The 26,480-nt window shown below is 33.9% G+C and overlaps 1 protein-coding gene across 4 annotated transcripts in view; it reads right to left on the reverse strand.

Annotated features, from left to right (window-relative positions):
* The window catches only part of LOC113511180 (CCAAT/enhancer-binding protein), a 44,770-nt gene extending 23,506 nt beyond the window's left edge, over nucleotides 1–21,264 (reverse strand). Inside the window, exon 1 of one of the 4 annotated variants that reach the window (XR_004224076.2) lies at nucleotides 20,084–21,263. Coding sequence is in view for 2 of the 4 variants with exons in the window: in XM_031912113.2 (XP_031767973.2) it covers nucleotides 20,150–20,995 (846 nt within the window). In the remaining 2 variants the exon portion in view is untranslated. Of the gene's footprint in view, nucleotides 1–20,083 lie in introns of all 4 variants that reach the window. The other 3 variants (XR_004224075.2, XM_052892471.1, XM_031912113.2) reach the window with 3 other exon arrangements.
* Nucleotides 21,265–26,480: the final 5,216 nt, after the last annotated feature.

Consider the following 26,480-nt stretch of genomic DNA (forward strand, 5'->3'; position numbering starts at 1 on the left):
CAAAGAATTTCAATATAAAAATGTATAATGAATGAAACAATTTAAATACTTAATTTGTATGGCGATAACCACAGCTTATATAAATATAGCGGTCTTCCTGTAACTTATCATACGATTCAAACCCAGTACTGATAAATTAATGAATGAAGTATATTCAATAATTTTCTATTTTTATCTATTCAGTCAACGTCGTGTTTTTAATTATGTTAACCTAATACTGAGACTCGAAAAATATTCATTTATAATAGGTATAATTAATAAAAATATATTGTTTCGTTCAAGTAATCTTAATTATAAGCATTTTTGAATATATATATATATATATATATATATATATATATATATATATATATATATATATATATATATATATATATATATATATAGAATGAATGGAGGCGACGTGCTGAAGAAGGGCCAAATTAAAAGTACCCGTAACCGGCGAGCGATGTAAAGATTGATGAATGGGGAAGAAGCGAAAGAGGTTTGTTTGAATCGAAGCATTTGGCGTTCCATTGTTTCTGCCTACCCTAATGGGAGACAGAGACAGGCGTGACAGATATGTATGTATGTATGTATGTATATATATATATATATATATATATATATATATATATATATATATATATATATATATATATATACCGCTAAGTTCTGAATGTAATTTCAGCTGAGAACAATGGCCTAGAAATTCAGCTGTTGATTTTTTTTTAAATTAATTTTAAGTTTACAACCATAATGTAAATAGATAAAATGAATATCACAAACTTCATATTGATAAAAGCAATATTCTCTAAAAGTGTCCATTCACGAGGATGACGGATGAGCCAACTGTTGTCGTGTCCAACTATTTTATGGGGAAACCAACGACCCAGCCCACCATTACCCCAATCTGGAGATTATAGTAAGCATGACCTGTTTCATAATTTAGCTATTAAAATAAGACTTCAGTTTAACTGTACGGTTATTACCCTTATACATTCTACAGTTTTCTTTCAGCTTCTCAAAGGTTGACTGTAAAAGATCCCTTTATGGGATAAGTCTGCCATTGTATATTAAATCATTTATCAGTGCTTAATTTGAATCATGTACAATAAAGATTTTACAATACTACAATACTTTATATTTCATGTTTTTAATATAGATAAGTAATATTTATTTATTTAATATAATATTAATTTTTAGAATTAAGTTAATTTATTTTGTTTTTTATTTTGGATAGCTACAATATACTTTGATGTACCAAGGAAACATAAACGGAAGAAGTTCAACCTGTATTCTTAATTGCATAGTTAGCAAGTATATGTCTTCAGCCAAGCACTTAATATATTTCTATGGCTGAATCACATTTCTATAATTTTTTTATAATTACACGATATTATTTATTACACGATACAGGCTTGTAATTCGTAAAATCAATCGTCAATGTGAATGTTTTTGTCAAATAGATATAATTGAAATACATTAAACGCTAATCTATCTATCTATCCTATTTAAGAGCTGGGCTCTTGTCGGTGGAGCTCTTGCCACTCACTACGATTTTCAGCGAGTCCCTTCACCTCTTGATACGTCACGACACCGACTCCTTCCTTGATCTGCCTGATGTAACTATGTCTAGCTAATCAGTATGCTTTATTTTTATTATTACATCAGCCGTTAACTGCTGAACATAGGACTCCCCCATAAGGGGGGTTTTGCCAATAGTGACCACGCTTGACAGGCAAGTTGGCAACCGCAGTTAGGTTTTGGTGTTGTTTTAAGAGGGACGCTGCTGCCCATCCCTCGACCTTTAAGTTCCCTTATTCGCCTCTTACGACACCCACGGGAAGTTCATGTTTTTTTTACAAAAAAAAATATTTATTCTCAAAAAAAAATAGTCTATTCTCTTATAGAAACCTTTGTCTCATTTATGTTTTTAACATTATAATCGTGCTTCCATGGCTGTTTGTAGCATAGGATAGCCATAGCAGTGTAAATCGAATTAGAAAAATGACAACGTATGAGGGACGCCCTGGGCGTCACAGTATTAATCTGTGGTATTAATTTCTATAGTAGACGATTACTTTACTCAACTTAGTGCAAATAAGCTACAATCCCACTTGATGATAAATGGTAACTGTCACCTTTACATACACATAATCATATGTATGTGTAAAAGTGACGGTATACGTATGATCAGCACCACGGACGTCACAGGATACACTGTGTCGCACGTGGTACTCGTCATGGTAACGCACAAAGGGTACCGTGACATACGAGTACAGTGTAAAACGAATTAAATATATAAGGAAGTGAACAGGAAACATGATATTCAAATGTGATGAATTCTCAATGTCATAATATTTGATAAGGTGGATTATCAACGCAGGACTTTTTGAACAATTAGAAACATTACGCGGTCAAGAGGAAAGAATAAACCCACACTAATATTATAAAGAGGAAAGATTTGTATTTTTGTGTATATGTATGTTTGTGTAACCGTCGCCTATAGACATGAGCAGTACCATGGACATAACAGAGTATACTGTTTCGCCCATGATACCCCCATGCGTTGCCATTTCTGAGGACTCAGGTGTTATTCCTCTGTACCCAGTAAATTCACGCCATATCCCACCGTTCAAACCGAAACACAGCCATGCAAACACAACTGCTTCACGGTTGAAACACGAATGGAACAGAGGGACCCAAGCAATCGACTTTTGTACAAAGTCTCCCCCTTGAAGCTCACCTATCTGTCTTTTCATAAATGACGAGAAAGTCAGACTTCTAGTCGAAAGAACTCTTTCCAACTAATTCTCTAAAAAATCAGCCAGATCAATGTGTCCCGAATTACTATGTAATCGTTCGGGACAAACCAAATGTGTTGAACAACTGATTATATTAGTATAGATGTATCCATAATAAGGTATTTAAATAATTGATACACTGAACGCTTTTGTTAGCTATTTTCGGCGCCGCGATTTCCCCGGACGCGGCCGAAACTTTCCAACATGGCGCGCGGCTCCTGCGCCGGCGCATCCACGCGTTATGCAATACGGAGTCAATTTTTTTAGTTTTTTTTTTTTTGTGAAATCTCATAACTTCGCTTTTTGGAAATGGCATGGTGCAACCGGCAAACAATGGTACAAATTGATGGTAAGTGGTTACTGTCGCTACATATATATATATATATATACATGAACAGCTTAGAGAAAAACGGATTAACTTTTTCATACAATTTTACATAATAAATAGTCATGAATGTTTCCATTATAAGTTATATATTTATTTTGTTTTATAATTTTTGTATCGTTTTAATGCGTAAAAAATTAATTTTATTTATTCAATAATTAAATATAAATACGTCAAGATACATTATATGCTTATATATGTATATACACTGTTTAAAAAAACAGTCAACTAATTTGACAATAAGCTGAAAATAAGTTGACCCGTTTTTGAAAATCAATGCTCTATCTATATAATCTAAGATGAATAATATCACGGGCATAACATAGTACCCCTCATGCGTTGCCATTTCTGAGGACTAAGGTATTATGTCTTTGTATTCTGTAATTTCATTGCCATATCCCTTTCAGACCTGAACGATACGGGCGTAAGTAGTAACTTTAAAAAATTCTAAAACCGCGCGCAATTCGTTTTTACGCACGAAGCTGAAATAACATGATAGTGAGATTCTAAACCAGCCAATAAGAAATCATTTTAGCGGTTAAGTGGTGCAGTGGTCTCGTGCGTGCCGGCAAGATGGCTTGACTCCAAAACACGAAAATATATTTAATCTGAAAAAAAAAAAATATTGGATCTGAAAGGGATATCCCACCCTTCAAACCGAAACGCAGCTACACACAATTGCTTTACGGTAGACACACGACCATTCCAGTTCTCTCTCACTCTGCCCTATGGGAGAATTGCCCAAGTGGACGACTTTTGTACAAAGTCTTTCTCTAGTGAATTTCAGTACCAGAGGGATGTGGTAAAATTATTTATTTATTTAATACAGTTGCATTACATGTTGTCATTATTTTACACGTAAAATATTACAATTCCATGACATTGATGCTCCTTTCCACTTTGGGTTTGTTGGAAGAGAAACCTTTTAGAGTTAAGCTCGCCTTTGTATATTTGCATATCTCTGTCATATTTTTATGTATTTTTTTATGGATGATAAATGAAATAGTACCCCACCAGCGCTATTGGTATACACCGGCGGGGTACCAGTGAAGGCTGATAGGTGAGGATGAAGCAAGTCAGTTAGCCCATCGTGACGAATTCAACAAGAATTGTTCATGATGGTTTTCAGGGGGAACCACGTGGAGGTCGACCTGATTGCTATTTTTATGTATTATCAGTGTGTACAATGAAGTATAAATAAATAAATATATAATGATACAATAGTTTATGTGTATGATGATAGGTGCGAATGAGGTCAGGTCAACAGGTCGATGCTAATTCACTAAAAGTTAACGACGATGGTTACCAGGGGGACCGCAAGGAAGTCCACCTGACAAGGTATAATAGTTATCAATGGGGACAAACATCCCCGTCACTAACAAATTTCGTATCCCCCGATTTTATCAAATATATTTAATATCATGAATTATTTCTGCCTATTCCAATGTAAAAGACAAGCGTGATGTAGTCGTGTATACCTGTTAAATAAAGTGACTGTACCGATGTTATTGACGGATTTAAAAAAAACATATTTATATTTAAAGTGATTTAAAAAAGTTACTAAATTAGATTTTTTTGTGTATGATATTGGACCGTTTATGTTATTCTTTTTAGTAACAATAGTGTTTTTAGTTATTTACCTTAATGGTTGTTATTTAATTAGTTATAATTAAATAAAAGAAAATTAAATTAAAAAAAAAACAACTTTATTGTAACAAAGTATAGATATGACGAATAAGAAATAAAGCAACAAAATCCTTTTCAACCGACTTCAAAAATAAGGAGGTTCTGTATTCGGTTATAATTTAATTTATCTAAAACGATATACTTACAGGTTAGTCCCGTAGAACTTTTATCAAAATCGTCTCAACAATTTAGTCTTTAAATCCGAATAATCGATATAATCACAAAAACAAAAAAAAAAAAAACAACAAAAAAATTAATAAAATAAAATAAAAAATATCACAAGTGTGATCAAAAAATTAATACAACAAATGTTCACTTGGAGAATAATTTAAATGCATCATGCGTCATTAAAGGGCTGAGTAATGACAAATAGTGCATCGTACGCGCATACTAAATTCAAGTGGCTAGAACGCTTGACCTATTTACCGCGTGAATGCGTTTTTTGTTAGCCACTGGTAGTTGTGCGCGAATCCGAATTATTTTGTCATTCGAATAATTAGTAATTACTAATTTTTGTAATTCGACTACTAAATTAGTAATTACTAATATTTGTAATTCGACTATTAAATTAGTAATATACTAATTTTCGTATTCGAATGATTTTACTAATTTATAATTCGATGTAAACTACTAATAATGGAAAATAAAGTATTTAATCTTTAACCACTATCTTAACAAAAGGTAATAACCATATCAGCCTTTAACTGTCCACTGCTGAACGTAAGCTTCCCTTAAAGGATTTTGCCAGTATTTGCCACGCTTGGCAGGCGGATTGGCAACCGCAGTTAGGATTTAGAGATGTTTTAAGAGGTACGCTGCTGCCCATCCCTCGCCGTCCCTCAGTCGTCTCTTACGACACTCACAGAAAGGAAGGGGTAGCCTATTCTATACAGAGATCATACGAAACGTGGTAGTGAATAGACGTTAAAAAAACCTACTATAGTGAATTAATTAAATTAGTAGTCGAATGATTAGTAAATCATTCGAATAATTCGAACAAATTATTCAGTCGAATAATTAGTAAGTAGTATCAGTAAATTCACGCATCACTAGCTCCTGGTAACTGTATCGAAGAGAAGTTACTAGAAAAATACATTGTTAAATATACGATTAGTGTAATTTGCATAAATCCCTTTTATTTTTTAATATCTTTTTTTTCGTCCGCTCCTTCGTACGCGTGAATTTCAGACTTTTTTTTATAATATATTGCTTTTACAAATTAAAAAAAATAATTAAAAGAGCTAAGAAAATAAACATATACAATACATAAAATATAAAGAAGTAATATGTACAGAATAACAGCCGATTGTTTCTATCTATCTATCCTATTTAAGAGCTGCGCTCTTGTCGGTGGAGCTCTCGCCACTCACTACGATTTTCAGCGAGTCCCTTCACTTCTTGATACGACACGACACCGACTCCTTCCTTGATCTGCCTGATGTAACTATGTCTCTGTCTCCCTCTCGATATATAATAAATAAATAAACCCACGACATATAACTCATAACAGGGTAGTCGAAGTGTATTACCAGCAACATTAATTGTTCTTTTTTTCCTTTTTAATATTTATTTTTTTAGTAATGGTAATAAATGTCATCTATCTATCTATCTATCTATTGTCATTATGATCGTAAACCTGTCTGCGAAGCGTGAAAAGTACGGGCTATACCTCCCCTTATGGGGAAGGCTTTGTGTTCAGCAGTGGACAGTTAATGATTGGATGATACAATGATGTTCTTATGAAATCCAATATTTAATATACCCACATTGGGGGAAAGGGATTGTTAGTAATGGAGACTGAGAATCCCATTGCTAGCAATATACCCAACCAGGTCGACCTCCTCGCGGTTCCCCCTGGATACTATCATGGTTAATTCCTGATGAATTCATCATGATGGGCTAACTGGCCTGTTTTCATTCTCATCTATCACCCTTCACTGGTGCTCCGCCAGCGTATCCCGTTAGCGCAGGCGGGGTTACCATACCATTTTCACCCATCAAAAAAAAACTTAGAAGACTAGGCCCGTGAAGGGAACCCAAAAGGAAACAATAGAATTGTGTGTCAATTTCATATTTGGTAAATAATTATATAAGAACTATAAATAATATGTGGCCTATACTCCACAATGATTACTCCAGAGGGACACTTTGTACAAAAATCGATTGCTTGGGTACCTCTGTCTCATTCGTGTTTCAACCGTGAAGCAGTTGTGTTTACATGGCTGTGTTTGGAGGGTGGGATATGGCGTGAATTTACTGGGTACAGAGGAATAACATCTGAGTCCTCAGGAATAGCAACGCATGGGGTGTATCATGGACGAAACAGTATACTCTGTTATGTCCATGGTAGTGCTCATGTCTATAGGCGACGGTTACCACTTTCCATCAGGTGGGCCGTCAGCTTGTTTGCTATTCTAAATTGTATAAAAGAAAAATTTAGTATTTGCAAAAAGAACTTTTACACACCTATGTAACGGTAAATATTGCTAAATAATTGTAATTAATTTTAAGATCTCGACATTATTTCGTAAATAAAAATCATTCCTTTATATCCTGGTTACTCAGACGAAGCCACGTGCAAGAGCTAGTACCTATACATTAATACGTGAAGCAAAAACTTTGTACCCATTTTTACGAGAATTTTGCGGACGGAGTATGGAATTTCGTATACTTATAGTTTATATACCGTTTGTACCCCGGCATAGAATGGGCCGCCCCTACCTTTCCCGTGGGTGTCGTAAGAGGCGACTAAGAGAGGGCGAGGGATGGGCAGCAGCGTTCCTCTTAAAACATCTCTAAAAGTCTAACTGCGGTTGCCAACCCGCCTGCCAAGCGTGATAACTACTGGCAAAACTCCCCTTATGGGGAAGGCTTATGTCCAGCAGTGGACAGCTAACGGCTGAAATAATAATAGTTTGTAGAGAAGGGATACAGAATGCTAATATTTATTTTAAAATTATGCATAAATAGAAAACAATAAATCGATAAAAAAAAATTACTCACACTACCATGTATTTAACACAGGCACACACGCACGCACGCACGCACGCACGCACGCACGCACGCACGCACTCACGCACGCACACACACACTTTTTTTTGTTTATTGTTAGTATGTAGTCAAATCGAGAATAGATTAATATTGTTTGTCTTTAATATTATTTTTCTATAGCCTTACTGAATGTCAAACATATCCATAATAAATTATTTTTTTACAATAAATGTTATGGTCGAAATTCCATAATGAAATTTCAATGGTATAAAATAAATACACCTAATGCCGATGTTAAACAGCAAACAAACATTCCCCGGCGTGACATAAGGCGATCGTTTGACACACATACTGGCCGGTTGCGAAACTGCAGCGCTCGCTCCGTCTGGCACAGCGCAGCGGTCAGCCCTCGCTCACCGATTCACCGACTTTTTTTTCAATTTCCGATAACGCGCTATGAATATTTCATATTTGTTTTGCAACAGCTAGGATAAGGGAGGGAGCCCACGCTAGAGCCTCTAAGTCGGTGTTTACAACGTGGCAATTTGATCGTAAAGTTGGGCGCAATTAAAAAATGGACTCGAAGCGATTTTAACCCTCTTGCTCCGGGTCATTAAAATGCAATGCAGGGAGTAAATATCGGTGCCAAATTTAAAAAAAAAAATGCTGTAAATATTTATTAGGTACAATTTCGTTTAACGTTACCAAAATATCAGCTGGGCGATTAGAGTCGTCAAGTAAATTTTGTCGGGAAAAATTATGTTAGGGGGCATAAAAATTTTAGAAATATTCAAGTGGGGTATGGTACAAAAAAGGTTGAGAAACACAGCTCTAAGTAGTTCTTACTATACGTAATATTATAAATGTGAGAGTGAATCAACGAAATTGTGTGGGAGGAAGAAGACATGTTTAATATGGATACCGATCCGGTACCTATATATTGGTTCCCATTGGATATTAATAATGAGAAAAGGTATCACCCATTTCGATATCGCCCATATCGGTCGGACATCTGTTTTCGATTATGTTAACAATATTATTTTTTGACAACAGACTTTTAGCATATTCCCTTAAATTGGTGCAGATTATATTTAGATGGAAAAACTAAGGCTGGGAGAGAGTTCCACTCCTTGGTCGTACGCATGTATATATGGGTCAATATTTGATAATCGGCCAAAATCGACTACAATGTTTTAATTATATTTTTTTGTTGTAATTCATATACAAATGATATTTTATAATAGAGTCAAGTTAAAATTTACCTAAAACTGCCGAATCCATACACTTTACTGGAATTAAGGGATTTTAGAGCAATATTTGTAAAGATATAAAACAGGAAAATGACACTAGTGACAGGATAATGAAATGAATCATTATTTATTTAGTTTAGTTGGTTTATTATTAAAACTAAACTGATTAAAAGACAAAAAAATATCACTATTACGAATTATCATATTTATTATGAAATCAAGAATAATCAATGTAATAGAAACAATATTAAATATCTCCTCTTAACATTTTCAATAATATAAAATTATATTAATGTAACCTATATTTGGTTAGTAACATATTTGACCAGACTCATTAAAATTTGAAACTTACTGAATTAATTAACAAATAAGTAATATTTTTTCAATTTATAAGTTAAAACTTAATTTCACAAAATGAAATTAATTCTTCTTAAAGTAAAGAAATAAGTGTCTCATCCACCTTATCCCTAATTCTTATTCATCTAATTCAAATACCGATTTTTTAATCAGTCTTAAATTAGAAGAAGCTTAAAAATGATTAAGTGTAAATAATATGCTTAGTTTACATGTTTTCAACTTAACAATACTGATAAAGTTAGAAATAATATTTTATGTTTTAAAAATAAATATGAAATAAAACTTTTAAAAAATAGGCAAGAAAAATAAAGCAATGCAAGAAAAAAGAGCAATGCAAGAAAAAAGAGCAATACAAGAAAAAAAGAGCAATACAAGAAAAAAAGAGCAATACAAGAAAAAAAGAGCAATACAAGAAAAAAAGAGCAATACAAGAAAAAAAGAGCAATACAAGAAAAAAGTTATTTCTCGAAAACGTTACAGGATTTGGGAATTTGTAAAAAATATGCTCATCAATTATATCATAACCATTATCATCAATTTCAAACAGTTCAACATCATTACTAAAAAAATTTAAAAATGTCACATCTTATCTTTAAATTTCTTTATAGCAGAATATTGATGAACAATATTCGTGTGATGTGGAATGTCTTTTTGCTGCTGTGGACGCTGCAGCTTCAACTTCATGCTAGAAACTATTTTTTGATATTTCTTTAGCTGATCTTTTAAATTATTTATAATTGTGTCGTTTTCCTTTAACTGTAGATGTTTTTCACGTCTATCTCTTTCCGACCTCCTGTAGCCTTTTATTTTTCGTCCATCTGTAATTGGTAACTCTTCGAGTACGACTGGAGTCATCATTATTAGATTGTAATGTAATTGTGTTTTCAAAAACTGAAGCAGTCACCGACAGATTTTTTCGTTTCTCTATATTTCGCTATATTTTCTCGCCACTATTTTTTTCAATCTTTCACACCGAGGAGTTAATTCTGCAATACTTCTAATTTTACCCTTCGCTTTTTTTTTAACAGTAGTCTTTTTTCTTTTCTTCCAGCTGTTTCTTTTTTTATAATCTTTTTTAATCCGTTGATATTTTATTTTCTCCAATTCTGCTTTCCCTTTAACACTTCTTCTCGTTTTTTCTCATTGAAGCTATAATTATTGCATACTGAAACAAAATTCAAATAAATAAAAAAATTTACTTTCTTTGTATAATCATTTTCCTGTCATATAGTCATTTGTCTGTCATGCAAATAACAGGAAAATGACCACAGGAAAATGACAAAAACGCACATATTATTTTTTATTTATTCTAATAACTAATATAATTAAAAACTCATCAGGTGATTCGAATTATACCTTAACTTATGAAAATGTATTATGAAAACTTAAACGATTTACTTATATTTCACTTCATAATAGCTTCACAGGAAAATGACAAAGTGTATCAACAATACGCAAGAACACGTCAAAATCCGTCTAGATCACCAAAGCAACTGTCGACATGGCGTTTTTTTCCCCACCAACCACTAACACGAACGCGGTGTATATTGAGAATTCACTTTTTTGTTTTTCACGGCATGTACGTAGCGCGGCAAATTCAATTTTAAATTTAGACAGACTAATGACGTCCTGACCGTTCGCCTTAATTATAGATCAAACATTTTAAGTTTAATATAATATTATGTTTAACAAAATACTGAATAGTTTTAGATTTATTAGTATATAATTTAAAAATAGTCAAGCTTTTATAATTTATTACTAAATCTCCAAGTTATTACTAAACAAACTCCTTAAAATGGAAAATTCACCCGGCAGGAAATATGACATCTGGAACTTTTTTATTTTTTTTGGTATATGAAAATCAAACATCAAGTGACCAAAGTGCGTGGATGTATAAACAAGTTATAGTACTACAGTATGAAAATATTATTAAGTTCAAATATTATATTAAAGGTACAAATATATATATATATATATATATATATATATATATATATATATATATATATATATATATATATATATATATATATATATATATATAAAATTATTCTTTATTGCTCTTGAACAATTAATACAGCAGGTTAGTTTAACAACTTGTTAGCAAAGGTGGGCTTATCTCTAAAAGAAGTCTCTTCCAGCCAACCCAGTGTAGTCAGAGAGAAAACAATTAATTGGCGGGTAATCTAGTGCAGGAAAGGTACCGGTAAAAATAATGTAAATAAATAGATAAATGATTGAATAAATAAATATATATGTACATATACATATGTATATAAATGCATATTATCATGTATTATTAGTTAAAAGGTGAGATTTCAATCTTTTCTTGAAGGAAGTAATGGAGGGTCTATCCCGTATGTCAGCAGGTTGCCTGTTCCACAATTGCTCAGCACGAAATGAGAAGGAATTTCCAAAAAAAAAAACCTGTTTGGGTGTAGCAAAATTATATTGATGAGGTAGCTAATATACATGCACTGACGTCAATTTAGATGTTAGATTATACATACATACATACATATCTGTCACGCCTGTCTCCCATTAGGGTAGGCAGAAACAATGGAACACCAAATGCTTCGATTCAAACAAACCTCTTTCGCTTCTTCCACATTCATCAATCTTTTCATACACGCTCGCCGGTTACGGGTACTTTTATTTTGGCCCTTCTTCAGCACGTCGCCTATTTGATCGACATACGTCCGTCTAGGGCGCCCCGATGTTAGATTATATTTAATTATTTTACATATACAATTATATCTTGTTCATTCTGCATAAAGCCGTCCAAAAACACAAAAGGCATATTAACGAAAAAAAGTGAAAGTGAGCCGAGGCGGCCGCGCACCGTGCGACGCACACGCGCGCTGCTCACGCACACAAACCAAACGAATTATTAATCCTAAACCGCGTTCATACGAAGGCATGCAGTGCTGAGCGACATGTTCACACATGGTGGAAAATAAGCACGTGTTACAATATGAAATAATTAATTAATGTTATTTTACACTTTATTTACATATTTTTTTTGGTATTATTTATAATACTTACATAGTAAGCTCTCAAATATTAATATAAAACTAATTAATTATTAATTACTAATTTAGAATTATACACTCCTCGCAAAAATTAAGGGAACATAAAAATTTTTGAAATTTTTGGGTGATTTTCAACAGGCTGTATTTCAGTGAAAAATAATCGTACAGGAAATTTAAAAAAAGGGTTTTGAAGCTTGAAAACTCTAGTTTTCAGATATTTTGGTGAAAAAATTTTTTGAGCTCCGGTTTCCATGCAATTCTTAAACAAAGCTGAAAATAATTTTTTCTAAATTTTCTAGTTTTCGTTTTTCACTCTATGGGCATGGAAAAATTTTTTCGAGCTACTCCATTGTATAGGTCTCTTAGCGTGTTTATTCAGCTTCAAAAATCGCTTTGTATGGCTCAATTACGACCATTTGTCTCCGAGATATCGAACTTTGAATGCAAAAACATCCTTTTCCATTCAACTGCTAATATCTCTGGAACTACTGGTCGCACAGCAAGCGGGCGCCGAGTTTCTTTATCTGCATAAAATTTCCAATTAAGCACAGTCAAGAGTTAGTGAAGAAAAAATTTTTTTCCACCTCTAACATTGAATTGAAAAAAGTGGAAAAAAGTGACTTTTTCTCCTTTTTTGGTTACTTGGCTGTATCTTCGCTAATATGGGCGGGAAAGCTAAGGTTTGAGGAAAATTTTACAGTCTATTGTTCCTTAAAGAACCCCCTAAATCCCTGGAGTGATCGGTTCAACGGTTTTTCCCGGACCAATTGATTGAAATTTTGGAAAAAATAAGGGAACAAGGTTTTTGTCCCTTAAACTCACCCTAATCCATTCAAAAATCAATAATTTCATTTGTTTTTCACTTTTTACTCAATTTTTTGTTTTTTAAAAATTCATTATAAAAAAAAATCGAAAAAAATCAAGGAAATTTTATGCAGATAAAGAAACTCGGCGCCCGCTTGCTGTGCGACCAGTAGTTCCAGAGATATTAGCAGTTGAATGGAAAAGGATGCTTTTGCATTCAAAGTTCGATATCTCGGAGACAAATGGTCGTAATTGAGCCATCCAAAGCGATTTTTGAAGCTGAATAAACACGCTAAGAGACCTATACAATGGAGTAGCTCGAAAAAATTTTTCCATGCCCATAGAGTGAAAAACGAAAACTAGAAAATTTAGAAAAAAATTATTTTCAGCTTTGTTTAAGAATTGCATGGAAACCGGAGCTCAAAAAATTTTTTCACCAAAAAATCTGAAAACTAGAGTTTTCAAGCTTCAAAACCCTTTTTTTAAATTTCCTGTACGATTATTTTTCACTGAAATACAGCCTGTTGAAAATCACCCAAAAATTTCAAAAATTTTTATGTTCCCTTAATTTTTGCGAGGAGTGTAGCTCGAATAAAAGCGTATAAGTATGCGTGTTTTGGAATACATTAAAGTCCAAAATTAGTCCAAAATACGCTTACTTATACGCGTTTATTCGACAATGTATAGTACATACAATGTAAGAAGCGACTAAGGTCGAACGATGAGCAGAAGCATTCTTCTTAAAACATCTATAAAGCCTAACTGCGGTTGCTAATCCGCCTGCCAAGGGTGGCAAGTACTGACAAACCCCCCAAGGGCAGGCTTATGTTCAGCAGTGGACAGGTAAACGCTGATATCGTCATAGTCGTAGAATACTGACGGATCTGACAAATATTACATATATAGATCCGTCAGTATTCTACGACTATGACGATATGATGATGCTGAAGTAAGGGAGGCTAGTTTCTTTACATTTTTCTACTCTTTCTTTGTTGTAAAGGTGAATAACACTGACAGAATACTCCCTTATAACGGATGCCGAGGTTTTCGACTCACCCTGTATATTGCGACCATAAAATCGCGACCAGTGTGAACGCGCCATTAGTTGAATCATCGCCAGTGGGCGAGCTACTTATGTAGTCCTTGTTGTTTGAATGTAAATTTATGTTGGTGTTGTTAATGGGCGGAAAAGTGCGTGAGAATTCATTATGAATTACCTGCCTTTATAGATTTACACTTACCATATGATCCCAGTATAGAATAGGCCACCCCTTCCTTTCCCATGGTGTCGTAAGAGGCGACTAAGGGAACTGGTCGAAAAAAGGGTAGCAGAATCCCTCTTAAAAGATCCTAACTGCGGTTGCCAATGCGCCAACCAAACATGGCAAAAACCTCTATTGGGGAGGCTCATATTCAACTATGGACAGTAGACGGCTGATGTGATATGATGATGATCAGGGGATAGGGGATTGTTAGTAATGTGGACTACCAATCCCATGTCCAATATACCCTGTTAGGTCGACTTCCACGTGAGACCCCTGGAAATCATCGTGCTAAATTTCGTAAAGGTGTCTTCATTACCATGGACTAACTGACCTGCCTTTTCATTCTTAATTGTCATTCTTTAATGATTTCCCGCCAGCATATACGTACATTAGCGCGGGATTATCATTCCATCATTATTCATTAAACAAAACCTCCCCCCCCCCCCCCCGCCCCTAAATAAGTGTTAACCCAATACATCAATGTAATCGTTATTGAAAGCGAAACCATGAGCTGGAATGAGACATCCGACGTTGCTGTCCCATTCTATCTTGTGGATTCGCTAGCGATGTCAATTCCATAGATGGATTCGCTTGTCACTTGTCTAGAGGGCCTATTTTCATATCACCTATCGATTCTATCGCTCAGCTGAGAAGACTTAACGATTGCTTTTTTCAACGAAAGTTGATTTTGCAGTGTTATAATTATTAACTGTTGCCATACGCACCATATGGCCAGGGCATATAGTACACATTTAATATAATATAGTTACGTACATATATGTACGTACAATATACGGTCTTTTTTTTTATGGTTTGCGGTGCAATATTTAAGGCATCCCGTCCTCGCTATTGGATACGGGTGACGGAATGCCTATACAAGAGGGTACATGGTGGACGCAATTTAGATGCAATATTTGAGGAGCATTACGGCCGGATACTGCAACAAAAAAGAGTATGTGGTCGGCCCCCGAACTGGCGACCTCTGCTGTCTACCGGTCTCCAGTTCGAGGGACGACCGATTACCGGCCGTAAGAGATGACGCAGGGCGTTTATGAAAACACACTACAAAAACACACAGAGGGTGTGTATAATGACGAACTGAACGATGTATGCACAGCTGCTGGTTATTAGTATTTTATTATATTTTTATAATACCAAATATACGTACTAGTACATATACATATGCTTTTTATATATATATATATTATTATTTTTGTTCTAATTTTGATACAGTAAAACTTATATCACTTATATTCATTTTTTTTTATTTTTTTTTATTTATTTATTTTTTATTTTTGTTTTTTTTATATATTATTCTTTTTTATTCTTTTTTTATATATATATATTATAATTATTAATATCTATGATATACGGTCAGTCCTTGTATTTAAAAAAATATATAAAAAAATTATCTTTCGCCCTCAGGCATTGCCATTTCTGAGGACTAAGATGTTATGCCCTGTAATTTCAATGCCATATCCCACCCTTCAAACCGAAACACAGCCATGCCAACACAACTGCTTCACGGTAGAAACACGAATGGGACAGAGGTATCCAAACAGACGATTTTTTTACGCTAAAATTCTTATTCCTCTGAATTCTCTAGAATGGAGAAATAACCAATAGTGAAATGCTAATAAAATCAGAAATCTTATAAATAATATATTTGGCAAATGTTAATGTCCTTAGTGAAACCGCGTGAGAGTTAACAACAAGAACATTTCATCGATTAGTTATTCATGTAACCTCTAAATCACCCACTGTACATTTTACACTTTCCTGCATTTAACTGAAACTAAAAACCACCCAAACCATTGTTCCGTAAGCGAGCAAACATAAAATAGTTAAAATCAACAAGTCAAACCGACGGAAGCCGTTAAGTAGGGCACGAGAGTCGAAAATTTCAATAGCGCCAACCGAAACGCTAACTTACAATTGTTATGTTATGGTTCATTTTTGTGCACTTAAGTTTTGCGGTGAAAATGAAAGTTGCGAGCAGACAACGTTTTGCAGAAACGAATTTGAATACTGAATTCTCGATCCGGCATTAAAGAGTTATGAGTTGCTCTTTATGGAATCTGGTGCCCTGGTATCTCGGCTTAAGGCTTACTTAGATGTTTCAGATGGGACAAAAAATTACTTTAAATTTCACCAAAACAGCTTACGTGTTCTTGTTAGCTAGGTTAAGTTGATTTAGCAATATTCATACGTAAAGATTAACTTATGCAAGCAAGCTATGAACCAGATACCGTTATCATAATAAACAGAAATTTGCAATTAAAACTGAATCGATCGATGAAATGTTTCCTAATATGTTGTCACTTTTCTATAGATAATAAATAGAATATTATGTAATTTTAACTGAAATTTCGAAATACAGTCAATGACAATATTCGAAATAAAATCAATGACAAAAGGTCGCTATTCATCGACTTTTTATTGGATGAGGCTCTTGTAAAACTTTAATATTAGTTGTATTAAGTTGCATAATATTTTTGAGATCTTACTAGATACTCAGGACATGTACTAACAAAAATAAAACTCATTATATAACAAAATAAATACTTATATTTTAGGCATTAAAAATACAATTAAGATTCCTCTAAAAACTATTCTAAACAAATTTCTAAAAGAATTTAAACAATTTTGCTTTTCATATTAAGTTCTATCGAATAATCGGTGCAAAGGTCATCAAACCTTTGCGTTAATACTTCATTGAAAGGTCAATAAAAGATTTTGTGCAAGACAATTCAATAAAAATGTTAGAAATAGAAAAAACTTTATACATCATGATGTACGTTTTAAAAAAATTAGACAATCATAGACAATAATAATATTGTAAATGCTTTAAGGTCTCGCGGACGGCTGAATTTGATGTTATATTTTTTCTTCGACTTCGACTATTGATGACGGTCCAATGTCTTCCGTGTTATGTTTTCCTGGTAGCCTCCTCCTATTTTATTTGTCTTTTTAATTTGTTTTAAATAGCACGCCATTATTGTTTACACTGATCGTGGTTAAATTTAATTGCAACCACTTATCCGTTATCAATATTTAATTTATTATTTATTTTAAAAGAAACTGGCTGCAATTTGTGAATTCTATTATATGGACAAGCGATGATTATAAATCAAGCGAGCAAATCCGCATTCTTGCATACGCCTTCCATTTTTGATGAGTCCAATATTCTGAGGTTTTGAGAGCACTCTTAAATAAATTTATACAGTTTATTCATTTGTTATTTCTTTAATCTATACCCACCTATTTTTTTTTTTTTTATTATTTGCTCTATTCCGTGCTTTTTATTCTTAGAATAAGAAACAAAAAGCACTCGTAATCTCAAATTACATAAAAATTTATTTATGAGAACTGATATAAGTATCTCTCTATACTTATTTCTATTTTTTAATCAGATTTAATTTTTTAATTAAAACAACACGACTGTTTCTAATGTTTATATACAGCCTTATTAATACTTTTTATAGTCATTTTTATTTTTAGTTTTTTTTTTTTTTTATAAGTGAAATAGCTCTAATATACATATCTTCACGTCTATTATTTACATTTTTTGGTAATGTTATTTATTACTTCTAGAAATCATTTTAAAACCATAAACGCAACAATTTTACAATAATTGATGTAATCACGTCGAAAAAAAAAAGAAATAGGCAAAGCAATTATATGTACACAGCTACGTTTAACATTTTTATTCTCGACAATAGAGTGTTAACAATGAAAAAAAAAAATGATATCCAAAATCTAATTTAGAAACTACATAAGCAACTCTCTATTGATAAATATCACAATAACAAAGCGACTTCGACTTTTAAATATAATCCAATCACATTCGATGGACCATCCGTGTTCGAAAGTGACAGTTACTCGTTTGGTCGCAGGTCGCGTCCCATGATATTGGCTCCAAATTCTAAATCGAGACATTGTGTACATGAATTCAATAAATCATTATAATACTTGTAAATTATATAAACACGACACAAAGATCCGTTTTAATGGCGAAATTTATTACCGATTGAGCAAATAATTAATAAATTGTCATTGGAATAAATTATTCAGAACGAGAGAAAGAAATATTCATTCTTTGGGAAGAACTTTTAAGCCTATATATCTTAATCCTAAGCCTAGTCTAACCCATATTTACAATGAGAAATACACCTTGGATATTTTACACTTAAATAACTTTACAGGTACTACCTCTCATGCCAGAGGTATCTAGTAATATTTTTACACTCTTACCCACAAATAAGCCAATATTTTTAAGCATTTTCCTAAACAATTCTTCAATATTTATATTGAAGATGATTTCAAGAGAACAAAATAATTGTAAAAAAAAACTAAAGTAAAAAATCTAAAAATATATTCATATATTTACAATATTTTACATTATTCAGTTGATATTATTTTAGATATGTAACAGTTTTATTAATACGACAAATGTAATTTCAATATTGAATGAAATGTGAAACAATAAAAACTTATTAGTGATTTCTAAAAATCGAAAAAGGAATGTTGCGTTGGTTTGGCCATTCGGTGAGGATGGATGAAAGAAGAATTACGAAAAAGATTTATCAAGAATAAATGGAGAGGTCGGTAGGGGCCGCCCTAGACAGAAGTATGTCGACCAAATAAGCGACGTGCTGAAGAAGGACTTAATTAAAAGTACCCGTAACCGGCGAGCGTGTATGAAAAGATTGATGAATGTGGAAGAAGCGAAAGAGGTTTGTTTGAATCGAATCATTTGGCGTTCCATTGTTTCTGCCTACCCTAATGGGAGACAGGCGTGACAGATATGTATGTATGTAGTAATTTCTAACAGCAAAATTGAACGAAATTATTTTCAACACCGATAATTTGGAACCTGTTTTAATTACCTATTTGTATGTGAATCATGATTATAAGGCAATTTATTTAAATAATAATAGAACATTTAAACATTGCATAAATCTATATTAACGTTTAATTTTTATAGCTACAATAGACCAGATACCTATTTTAACGGGAATAATTAACATTGCTTTGCAATATATCACAAATAACGTAAATAGATTACTATAATTTTTCAAATACCCTCAACATGTTTTCCCTTGCTCGCAAAAGCTTTTGTAATACACGTGACTTTGTTATAACATTATCACGTGTGTTGAATCATGTTAACGCAATTATAACAAATGCTATTATAAAACTTCTGATAGCGCCGTATGCTTATTCAAAACGGTGATTGTAAAGAAAGCATGTTATTCTCCAATGATGCGTAATTGGTAACGCAGGAATCGATCGAAAGTTGCATCGCTTAATTTAAATGTGTCATTTTAATAACAGCATAACAGAGAATAAATTATGGAAACAACAATGTCCGATCGCCTAATGATAGTCAATGGTGAATGGAAGAAAATTGTTCCTATAAACAGTTCTTGCAAGCAAATATAGATTGCATAACACTTCCATAAAATCTTTTTTTCTTTACAGCTTGTGATTTACGATTTTCACACACAGAAAAAATAATACATACGTACATTATGCCGCAATGTAGCCAACGGATGCACACAACAAAAAGGTAACGCACACTCACATACGGTCAAAGCGTGTGATCAGGCGCATGAGGGGCTCCAAGTTGCAGCATCGATCGGCAAAGCTCCGTGATCTCAGGATGGTTCAAATTGATTAAATGAACGTACATCTGTTTGTGTAGGCTCAACTCTCCCGATACTGCCTCCAGCCTCTTTAGCAACGCCTCTTTCTCCCTTAACAACGTTTTAACTTTTTCCTCCACCTCCCTGGAACGCACTTTTGCTTTTTCCCGTGATTTCCTGACCGCTATATTGTTGCGCTCCCGCCGCCTCCTATATTCGTCTGTACCTTTGTCTATCACTTTGCCTGAAGAGCGTCTCGCTGGTGCAGGCTTGTGTTTGAGTAGAGGCGGCAGTAACGGAGCACCCAATGGTGGTAATGGCGTAAATCCGCCGCCATACGGACCACCTACACCAACTGGTGGTTGAGGATTATATTGACCAGTATACTGTGCACACGTCACCGATCTCCTGAAATCATGAGGCTCTGGTGGTTCCTCCTTTATTGGCGGCGCTTGTTGCTCATGCCCTGAGCTCGTTGGCACGGGAGCAGCATAGGACGCGCCTGAGTGTACCGGCTGGGGCATATATGCCAAGGTTGTTCGGGCAAAACTCTGTCTTGGTTGTGGAGAGCGGCCACCAGGAAGTATTTCCTGGAAGAGGGCCATGGTCTCTTCCCCTCGGAACTGGTCCTCGATGAGGTGTTGCAAGTCCAAGCTAATTTCCTGTCCATTGAGCTCGTCTAGGTCCGGAGGAGGAAACGCTGGTCTTTTATCATCAACTGCCTTCTTGAGGTCTGGCTGCGGTGGCGGCGGCGGTGCTGCCGCCGCATCGTACATTTGCGGGGATTCCATACCGCCGCTCGGGCCGATCACGGGCCCAGCGGCGCCGGCGGCCCGAGCCTCCACTTCAAAGCACTGAGTGGCAGCCACTTGTACACATGCACCGTCCGTCAATCCAAAATTGTTTGTTGTACTCGCGTATTGTCACGTGTTTTCGCGGGAGGAGCGTGTTGTAGCGCGTACGAGCGCTACGGTGGCCAGTCGCGGACTGGCGCGGGCGCCGACTCGCTGCAAACGCAAGGTTGCCCGGAAGGAAGCGCTGCCTGCACTGAAAGTCTCGGCAAGTTTGAGAGTGATAATTCTGTATGGTGTCACGCCTTATTATTTCGCAACCGGAATATTTTTAAGTAATTAAATAAATTAGATATTAACGTTAATGAATGAAGTGTACTTATATTAATAGGTATGCTATTGTATATTTTATATGGAATATTCTGTTGAAAAGTATTTAATGCTATCATTTTGCAAATTTTTAAATGACACACGTACATAAAATTTGAAATGCATTTTTTTTTAATTTTAAATTTATTTATAACCAGCAAGTACACAAATTAAAATTTAAATATTATTAGTTGATTTATTTTAAAATATATCAGACCAATATTTTAAACTAGTGGATTAATTCTTAACAGAATGTAAAATTTTATTATTATCCATTTAGTAGTTATTTTTCACGTGATAGTGATAGTATAAAAAATATACAGATACAATTCAAAAAATTACAAATTGTTCATTTTTCATTTCTAGTTTTGAAAAACAATTATTATAGCAAATAAAACCAGTTTATGTACAAACTTTAATTAATATATCTATATATATAAATATAAATCTTCTCAGATTCTTACCGAATATAACTCTATGAACGCATCATTTCAGAATGTCTGCATATATTTGGCGAATTTTTTTGTTTATGTAAATATCAGGTTTTCATATAATATATATATTCATATATATATATATATATATATATATATATATATATATAATTTTAAAAAGGCTATGTATGTAGTATGTAATGTAGCTTTATACAGGTAAAATTAAAAAAAATATTTAACTAGTTTTTGAGTTTATCCATTATACACAAACAATCAAATCTTTCCTATTTATAGTTTAGATCTTTACTAATATTATAAATGTGAAAGTGAGTTTATTATTTTCATATCTTTTAACTTCTTAACGGCTGAACCAAACACTATGGTTTTGGTATAAAGATACTTTATACGGTGAAAAAGGAAATAGTTTTTCTTTTTTTATCTCAGATAGTCATAATATGTCAATCACACGGACAGAGGGGGAAAGAGATTGTTAGTAATGGAGACTAAGAATCCCATTGCTAGCAATATACCCAACCAGGTCGACCTCCTCGCGGTTCTCCTTGGAGACTATCATGGTTAATTCCTGATGAATTCATCATGATGGGCTAACTGGCCTGTTTTCATTCTCATCTATCACCCTTCACTGGTACTCCGCCAGTGTATTCCGTTACCGCAGGCAGGGTTACCATACCATTTTCACCCATCAAAAAAAATCACACGGACAGAATCGCGGATAAAAACTAATAATTAATAAGACATCAACATACAATTTTCAAATTTCAATTGTTCAGCACATAATTACATTTCTGTTTTGCTAAAGGTTGACTTTTTTTTATACAACTTAGAATGGCAAACAAGCTGACGGCCCACCTGATGGAAAGTGGTAACCGTCGCCTATAGACATGAGCAGTACCATGGACATAACAGAGTGTACTGTTACGCCCATGATACCCCTCATACGTTGCCATTCCTGAGGACTCAGGTGTTATTCCTCTGTACCCTGTAAATTCATTACCATATCCCACCCTTCAAACCGAAACACAGCCATGCAAACACAACTGCTTCACGGTAGAAACACAATGATTTACTCCCCTATTGGTTTCATATTAATTTAGTCAACATTAAAGTCGATATTTCAATACCTACACCACTATGTATTATGTATATATGAAAGTACCAATTGATATCTTAGTTCTTTTTTTTTTTTAATTAAGTAATCGTAGGTATAGATAATTTGATTTTGTAATTATTTTTTTTTTATAATTGATAGTACACGTTTGGGAGGCCGTGTCACATCTCGCTGTTTGCAATCGTCGATTACATTTTAATCGGTGCGTTGTGTTACGACGATAGTTCGGTTCGTGCCGATAACCATGTTTTATGAGTACTTGCGCGAAGGCACGATTTCGTCACGTGTTAAAACTGCCACATGTTTATGAAATCCTTGTAAAGGAAACCATCGGATCAGTTGTTAACTGACCACTGCTAAACCTTCCCATAACCATAATAAACCCCCCAAGGGTTTTGCCAGTAATTGCCACGGTTGGTAAGCTGGTTGGCAACCGCAGTTAGTTGCTTGAGTACCTCTGCCCCATTCGTGTTTCAACCGTGAAGCAGTTGTGTTTGCATGGCTGTGTTTCGGTTTGAAGGGTGCGATATGGCAGTTAATTTACAGGGTATAGAGGAATAACACCTGAATCCTCAGGAATGGCAACGCATGGGGGGTATCATGGGCGAAACAGTATACTCTGTTATGTCCATGGTACTGCTCATGTCTATAGGCGACGGTTACCACTTTCCATCAGGTGGGCCGTCAGCTTGTTTGCTATTCTAACTTGCATAAAAAAAAACATATAATTTTATATTGACTAAATTAGGGAAATACACCAATATTTCTTAATTATATGCTAATAGTTGCAAGAATATAACGCGAAATCGTGAATAATATATAGTTATGTAAGTTATAGTATAGATTCTATATATAGATCTGATATAGCGATATGTAGAGAGTGAAATCCAAACTGTTAGCATCCTTATAAGGCAACATTCTACTTTATTACTATTATTACTAGCGATCCGACCCGGCTTTGCACGAGCAGACGGAAATTTCGAAAACCAATACATATGTATAATAAAAAAAGTTTCAGCCATTTCAACGAACACTTACGATTTTATTATATGTATTGATTTAATTAACATGCTTTGATTTTTTTATACAACTTAGAATGGCAAACAAGCTGACGGCCCACCTGATGGAAAGTGGTAACCGTCGCCTATAGACATGAGCAGTACCATGGACATAACAGAGTATACTGTTTCGCCCATGATAACCTCTACGTTGCCATTCCTAAGGACTCGGGTGTTATTCCTCTGTACCTTGTAAATTCACGCCATATCCCACCCTTAAAACCGAAACACAGCCATGCAAACACAACTGCTTCATGGTTGAAACATGAATGGGACAGAGGTACCCAAGCAATCGACTTTTGTACAAAGTCTCCCTCTGGAAAAATAGGTAAAAAATACGTAATACAAATATAATAATGTATAAGAACAACAATTATATAACGATATTTATTTAACATGATACTTATTTTCGTTTGCTTGGTCACCTCTGGTATTCGTGGTTCTACCATGAAAAAGTTTTGTTTGCATGGCTGTGTTTCGGTTTGAAGGATGGAATATATGGTATTGAATTTACAGGGTACAGAGGAATAACACCTGAGTCCTCAGAAATGGCAACGCATGGGAGTTATCACGGGCGAAACAGTATACTCTGTTATGTCCTTGATACTGCTCTTGTCTATAGGCGAGTTACCACTTTCCATCAGGTGGGCCGTCAGCTGGTTTGTAATTCTAAGTTGCATAAAAAAAAACTTTTTTTTAATTTTTTTTTTAGGAATAGTAGTAATAACAAACACGGATGACTGTCTATCCCCTTAGTGAGATAGACAGACCCTATTATCGATCATAACTATTATAGTAATCGTAATTTAATTACTTATAAATTTCACTCACGTCAGCATATAATTTCTTTTTAATGTAATCCAGGAATGCTTTTTAATTATAATAAATTGCTATTTACTATTGAATTAAAGTTAAATATAGAAAATAGCAGTGAATCATTTTATTTTAAAGTGAATATGTCCAAAGTCTCAACCTAAGAACAAGGAATTACATAGAAGGAATGATAAAATAAAAACTGCCAATCATTTGGTTGTCTCCTTTCTTCTTATTCAAATATAGTTAGTAAAAAGAGATAGAATGATACACCCTCAGTTGCTATTTTTCTCAATTCAAGGCTAGTGTATAGAAAAGATGTTTGATATGTCAAATATTTGACAATAACAAATTTTACATTGCTAGATTATATATTCGATACAATTTATGTTGAAAGAATTCATGCAGGTTGTATCTGAATTTGGTAGGGTTATACCGTCATATAACATTTTCTATACACTAGCCTGCTAAGTATTGACAATTTTATTACTCCTTCTATGCAATTCCTTGTTCTTAGATCTCAACCAACTATAAAATACAATCTATGGTAAACGTCAAAATAAAACAGAAGGTGGCAAACATTACAACATAAATGGATTCAGATTTGCAGACTGTGTATTTATTTATTTACGAGTCATCAGTACAAATATCTGTACATGGCGGACTTAATGCTAAAAGCATTCTCTCCCAGTCAACCATAAGGCAGTGTCAGAATACTCGAATGCGGTACTACTAATTATTGATATACATACATACTAAAATTACATATATAAACGAATAAATATATATGAATAACAAATATACTTACACATATATGATATATACTATATTATACACGAAATTGGGAATAATATAAAGCACTTACTGCTCGGATAAAGATAAAAAGTGAGCGTGAACGCTTTTTTTGAAAGACGGTTTAGTCGGTAGTCTCTTAATGGCATCTGGAAGCGCGTTCCAGAGTCGTGAAGAATGTAGAAGAAAAGAGTTTGAAGCGTAACCAATACGGTGAGGTGTATTCATTCGTTGCTAATGAGTATTGCATTATTAATCATACAATTTTGGGTATTTTTTATTATTATTGAGAGACAGACTTTTTCAGGCAGAATAACCTGTGGCACTGCGACCTTTACATGATCTTTTGTGCTCGCCTCTTTCTTAAAGTTCGCTGCTAATTCTTACCATTAAAGGAAAGAAATTAAGCAATTAAGAAAGCAAATATTCTTACTGTATTTGTATCTAGTGTTAAGATTATTAAGATCGCTGTTTTTAAGAAACATATATATATATATATATATATATATATATATATATATATATATATATATATATATATATATATATATATATATATATATATACGCAGGAATCTTCAACTGTTTCTTAAAAACATATAATCTTAATAATCTTAACACTAGATGCAAATACAAACTTGCTGTTCCAAAGTATCGTTTAGAACAAGTTAATAGGTAATTTATGGGAATGGGCATTAAACGTTATAATGAGATACCGAAGGATAATTTGGATCTGCCTTTTAATCATTTTAAAAGTGTTATTAAAAAACACTTATTGAACAAAACCTGTTACGCACTAAACGATTATTACTGCAATGACAAATGTGCATAGTGTTAGTCGATCATGCACTAGCTTTAAACCAAGTAATCATAGATATAGTACATTTAAAT

This window comes from Galleria mellonella, unplaced genomic scaffold (genome assembly GCF_026898425.1).
Source record: "Galleria mellonella isolate WM207_F2 unplaced genomic scaffold, CSIRO_AGI_GalMel_v1 utg109, whole genome shotgun sequence".
NCBI classification, from domain to species: domain Eukaryota; kingdom Metazoa; phylum Arthropoda; class Insecta; order Lepidoptera; family Pyralidae; genus Galleria; species Galleria mellonella.